The following is a 5737-nucleotide window of genomic DNA, read 5'->3' as shown; positions in this document are numbered from 1 at the left end:
AATCTGTAGAGGAACAACTCCATCCATATTTATACACATATAGGCGAACAAATGTTTTGGCTAGTCCCCATGTGTCCTTGTTTAATATCAGCCAAAAATTCTCTTTCCTCGTCCCACGCGGAATGGCTACATCTCTCTGAACTGTGGGAGAGGAGGTGGCCTGTCATGAGCTGCAGTGCACCTTGCTGGAACTTGAGGTGGAAGATATCCCAAGCGCAAACACAAACAAGCCTTCTTTGTACTATGTTAAAACAGTGTACGCAGTAGATGAGAACGTGTGCTTGCGTACTGCTTGTTAGGAAGGTTAAGGGCACCCGATCCACGAATTCGTACTCTCAGTTTAACCTTTCAGAGAATAGGCGTCCATTGTTGGTGGCCTTTTCTTTCGCAGCAAGAGCTCAAACGGTGAACATACAGTAAAATCCCATGTGCACAACGTAGCTACACACTACACAGCAAAAAATCGTGAAAAAATATGGGCGGCAACTAAACTCCACTAGTTCCACAAAACTTCAAAAAGTAGATTGTAAGTCTTTTAGTTGCCGTGTATGTTCCACCGTTGAAGGAATGAGAGGGAGGGCGGAGAAGTCGATACCGGCATCGCAGCTTCAATTACACCCACCGAATCCCAGGCAATTGAGGTATACCTTCCTGAACAGTTGCACCATGCATTGCACCGCTTACACGGACACAGTTTATAATTTACTGTCGTTTTTTCGATTAATTTCAACGCGAGAATTTACATGAACATCACCGCCACCTAGCCAGACAGAGCCAGCTCTGTATACCGCTCTGCTTCTTTAGATATCGTCCAACTCTGTTTCTCAAGCCTGTTGCTCAGCTGCCCAACAGGAAGCGAATACATGATTATCCGCCATGCATTTATTTTCGCAGTAGATAATGGAGGTTCAGGGGAAAGACGCAGGTCGGATATGGTTAGATTTGTTGCGCCCTGAGCAAGGGGCACGTAAAGAAATCCACCCCGCCGGCCTACAGAACGCAGAAAACATCAACCAAACTGCTGAAGAAGATGGAATTTTCGCTTCACGAAAGTTTGTTGGGAAGCAGGTTGGGGGCCCTAAGCCATTGCTTGCCGTCTTTTCACTGGTACTCTTGTCTGCTGTTGTTTTGCGGGTGTCGAGCAAGCGGAAGATCCACCAGTTGAGCGCCTCCAGGTTAAGCTTCCACAATGAATGGGCTTCGCGTTCCCTTGACGATCACGCCATACGGAGGTACTTGAATAATTTCGACAAAGCGGCTGATGTGATGAACAAGGCCTGGAAGTTCTCATTACCGCCTGTGCGGGAAGCTTTTCAAAGGCATTTCATGCCGTCGCTCAGCGACGGTCAAGCGCCCACTGAAGATCCGTTGGCAACCATCAATGACCACGTGGCGAAGATGCGAGGATGTGAATTCCCGTTTGATTCTTCTGCGCAGGTGAGGAGTGATTTCTTGCAACACCTGCAGCTGCTGCTCAGCATTTGCGAGATGGTCACGCTTCGTATTGAGGAATTAAATTGGTTGTTCTCTATGAGGAGGCGCCTCGACGCTCGACTCAGTTTTCCTGTCAACGAAGAGCCCGATAGGAATTCGACCGTTGAAGGCGTCAGCTACAGAACCTGGCCTCAGATGAAAGCAGAAGACTTCTTGCGCGCCATGGGGATGGATGGCGGTGAACTGACACCTCCAGTAGATGGAAACGTAGCCAAACAACTCCTAGTTCAGTCTCTTACAGAGAACAAATATAATGTCTGCAACTTGGAGGCCCGATATTACTTCGAGCGTTTTCTGCAACACTCTGGCGAAGACGACGCCGTCAAGTCCACTTCCCCCACTGCCAAGTACCATATTCCATACGATGGAAAACCATTTAGAACTGGCGCTCTCGCACAAGCAGCTGCCCAAATATTTCGCGAATCTGAGGGCAGTACGAATTATGCAATGATACGCAAGTTGCATTGGATTGGGGACAATTGGACACCCAAAGCAGTACTAGAGGCAGGGAAACAGCAGGAGAAGGAAAATGCGTACAAGCTGGAACAGCTGTTGCGTATTAAACGGGAGCAAATGCGTGTGCTGCTTAAGAAGGGCATACAATACGGTGATTTGGAAATGAATGCATTATTCCTTCTATAGTATACCCTCTAGGGTTTTCTTGAGTGTTACGGCAGGTGATACCACTTTTGCTGTTTGGTAGTTGTCTGCGTCTGTGGAACACAGGCTACCGGCCATTGGTGTTGGAGCGAAAAGAAATGCCACCCATCTTGGCTTTGACTGGTTTTGTTACATGCGCTTAACAAAGGGCACGCATCTGGTTGGTACTGAGTCAGCTGTTGTTTGTTTTATGGCAGTTCAGGGTCCACAATAATGCAGAACGGGGATTTGCAGGAAACCGAATCCACTGTTGGTTTCACTTTGCTCATCCAGGCTAGTAGTGGTACGTGTTGTGCGGGTGTTTGTTTTTGGCGGTCCAGAGGAAGCACCTGAAGGCCCTGGAGCGAAATGGAATATTGGGCAGTTCCGAATTTTGAGTCATTTGATGGCTCATTTAGACTGCAATTAGAAGGTACAGGCACATAGAGTTACTGAGTTCTTCATCTGCAGCTCCAGTCTCACGACTGGTAGGACCATAGGGAGCATCACCCAGGTAACGCGATGCAGCAGAAACGGCGAATCAGAGCAACGGTTAGAGGGCAAACAAATGCATATTGGCCCCAAACCCTCCAAAATATTATTCTTATGAATAAAAGAGACATCGGAATTATTTCCATTCAAGAGGTTAACGGCAACAGACACTGGTCTCTGCACGATCCGCTCCCTTCGTTGTGCGCAATTTCCACAGTAGATATTGTACCCTGAAGCGCTGGAGCGCCTATGAGAGTTCCTTTTACTTTTGCACTTGGTTTTTTAACTCTGGTACTTGCTTTGCCAGTTCGTCTTAACCCAAAATCGTTCGAACATCACCTCCACCGTGAAAATCCCTAGCTGGCCCCGCCCCGCTGGACGCCTGGTGATAATCTAGCTGCTTGACCGTTTCGATCGCCAACAGGGAGAAAACTATTCGTTTTGCAACCATTTGTTTACTCTTAATACTAGATAATGGGGAATCAGCAACACGACGTGGGTCCCTCATTATTGGAGGGCGCGCAACCACCACAGGGGAGAGTTGGAGCAGCTGAGCCCGGTCCAGACAACGGAGACGGAGAGGGAGCACCATGGGGACGCGATGTTTTTGTTTCCCGAAAATCCAACGGAAAGAATATTGGAACTGCTACGGCATTGCTCGTTACTTTCCTCGTGCTGCTCATGTTCCGGGCTCGTCACAGCCTGCCCAGTAGGCTGACGTCTTTCCTAGAAACTCCGAAGTTACTTATGGAAAAAATAAACTTGCACAAGTACATGGATGATTTCAACGAAGCAGCGGACGCTATGAACAAGGCTTGGGAAGCATCAGAACCATCTGTGCGGGAAGCTTTTCAAACACTTTTCACCCCGTCACTCGAGGACGGTCAACCACTCACAGAAGACCCGTTGGCAATTATCAATAACCATGTGGCCAAGATGCGAGAATTTGGAGTTCTATCTGAGTCTTCTGTGAAGCAGAGGAGGGACTCTGCACAGCACCTGCAGCTGCTGCGGAGTATTTGCCGTACAGTTACACTTCGTCTCGAAGAATTGAAGTGGTTCGTCTACATGAATAAGGAGTATGATGTGCCAGTTCCTGTTCCTGGCCACGACGAGCCTTATACTTACCCCCCGCTTGAAGTGCTCGAGGAAAGGGTAGATGACGGCTTGCAGGCGTCTCACTTCTTGAAATCTGTGGGATTATCTGGCGGTGAAGGCACGCAGAAAGTAGATGAAATGTTAGCTGACAAGCTAATATATCTGTTGTCTGTTGAGAACAAACATAACGACTGCAACTTGGTGGCTCGATACTACTTCGAGCACTTTCTTCAACCCTTTGGAGAAGATGACGCATTCAAAGGCATTCCTCCCGCCGGCACGCATCAAATTCCATACAGTGGAGAAGCATTTAGAACTGGATCTTTTGCACGAGCAGCTGCCCAAATATTTGGTGAATCTGAAGGCAGTACGCATTATGCACGGATACGGAAGATGCACCGGATTGCGGATAACTGGACACCCAAAGGAGTACTGGAGGCAACGAAGCAGCAGGAGAAGGAAAATGCCTACAGTTTTGGAAGTAGGTTGAGCCGCAAACGCGATCAACTGCAAGCTCTGCTCCAGGAAGGAATATCATATGATGATTTACTTATTCGTGCATTATTTCTTCTTTAGACTGTCCGGTATTCATTTCATGAGTTCCATGACAGGTGATTTCACTTTTACTGTTTGTCAGTGATCTGCTTAGGTTGTGTACGAGAGCGTGACTACTGCAATTGCTGCAGCAAACTTGACGCCATTGTTGGATTAACTTTTCCTTGTATGTCCGAGCGAGACGGGCATGCACCCAAGAGTTACATAGGCAGGGTTTGTCTTGTTTGCCTTAAGGCAGTTAAAAGTACCCATAATGAAAAATTTTATTTCTCAGGAAACTGAATCAACTACTGGTTGTACTTTGTGGTACGTGTTGTACCGGGTTTTGTTTCTGGTGGTCCAGCTGCGGTGACTGCAAGTGGAATCGAAGTAGAATGTCAGGCACTTCAGGGCACTTCAGCGGTTTGAGCCCCTTGCTAACTCATTAAGACGGCAATTAGAAGGTATAGGCACCCAGAGCCCTTGGGTAATTCATCTGGTGCTCCAGGTTGGGGTGGGGACAAGCTGGAACATGTGCAACTGTAGGGCAAAAGCTCACCGCAGCAGCTGGTGAGGGTCATAGGAATGCCACCGGTTCCCAAACCCTCCAAAAAATAAATCGTAGGTACTACAGCCTAATAAAAACTTTTCCACTTGAGGGGTTGCCGGCAACTCAGACTGTCGAAGCCCGATCCGCTGTCTCCGCTGTGCACGAACGCCATAAACACTACATAACACTAAGTATACTACCCTGCACTATCGCAGCATGTGTGCAATACATACATGCTAATTCCGTTTTGGTAATTTAGTTGATCAATTTATTTATTATTTCAACCCAAATTTGATCTGAAACTACTCCCACCCTGCCACGCAGTGTGGCCAGCCTGCCACCCAGAGCCGTCTCGGTCTCGCTGCACATCGAGAGCCCACTCGTCTCGGTTTCTTGTTTTGCATACCCGCATCAGGGGGCCCGCATACCGGTTGTTTGCCATCCGTCAATTTACTCTTTTTTTTGTTTTAGAAAATGGGGAGCCAGTGGCACGAAGTAGGTCCTGTGCTGTTGCAGGAGACAAAACCCCTACTGGGGGGAGATAGGGCAGCACAGCTTGGCCCGGACAACGGAAGAAACAACAAGGGATTTGCTAGAAGACGCGGAGTTTTCGGTTCCCGGAAGTCCAGTGAGAAACAAGTTGGAACCATTAGGGTGTTACTCGTTGCTATCCTCGTGCTGCTCCTGTTTGAGTCTCGTCACAGCTTGTCCAGCATGTTGCGATCTTACCTAAGAACACCACATCTATTATTGGAAGACATGAGCATGCAGAAGTACATGGATGATTTCAACGAAGCAGCGGACGCTATGAACAAGGCTTGGGAAGCATCAGAACCGTCTGTGCGGGAAGCTTTTCAAATACTCTTCACCCCGTCACTCGAGGACGGTCAACCACTCACAGAAGACCCGTTGGCGATTATCAATAACCAT

At 48.0% G+C, this 5737-nt stretch overlaps 2 protein-coding genes across 2 annotated transcripts; both read left to right on the top strand.

The window, feature by feature from the left end:
* Positions 1–900: 900 nt before the first annotated feature.
* EMWEY_00056210 (hypothetical protein) lies at positions 901–2136 on the top strand (the record flags this gene model as incomplete). Its single annotated transcript, XM_013480404.1, has 1 exon — positions 901–2136. One exon carries the CDS (start codon positions 901–903, stop codon positions 2134–2136), a length of 1236 nt encoding a protein of 411 aa, XP_013335858.1.
* Positions 2137–3099: 963 nt separating this feature from the next.
* EMWEY_00056200 (hypothetical protein) lies at positions 3100–4299 on the top strand (the record flags this gene model as incomplete). Its single annotated transcript, XM_013480403.1, has 1 exon — positions 3100–4299. The coding sequence occupies one exon, from the start codon at positions 3100–3102 to the stop codon at positions 4297–4299; it is 1200 nt and encodes a 399-aa protein (XP_013335857.1).
* Between the last annotated feature and the right edge of the window lie 1438 nt (positions 4300–5737).

The sequence above is a fragment of the Eimeria maxima genome, genomic scaffold, assembly GCF_000499605.1.
Source record: "Eimeria maxima Weybridge genomic scaffold, Emw_scaff1891, whole genome shotgun sequence".
In the NCBI taxonomy this organism is placed as follows: domain Eukaryota; phylum Apicomplexa; class Conoidasida; order Eucoccidiorida; family Eimeriidae; genus Eimeria; species Eimeria maxima.
This window is presented reverse-complemented; position numbering and strand designations above follow the sequence as displayed.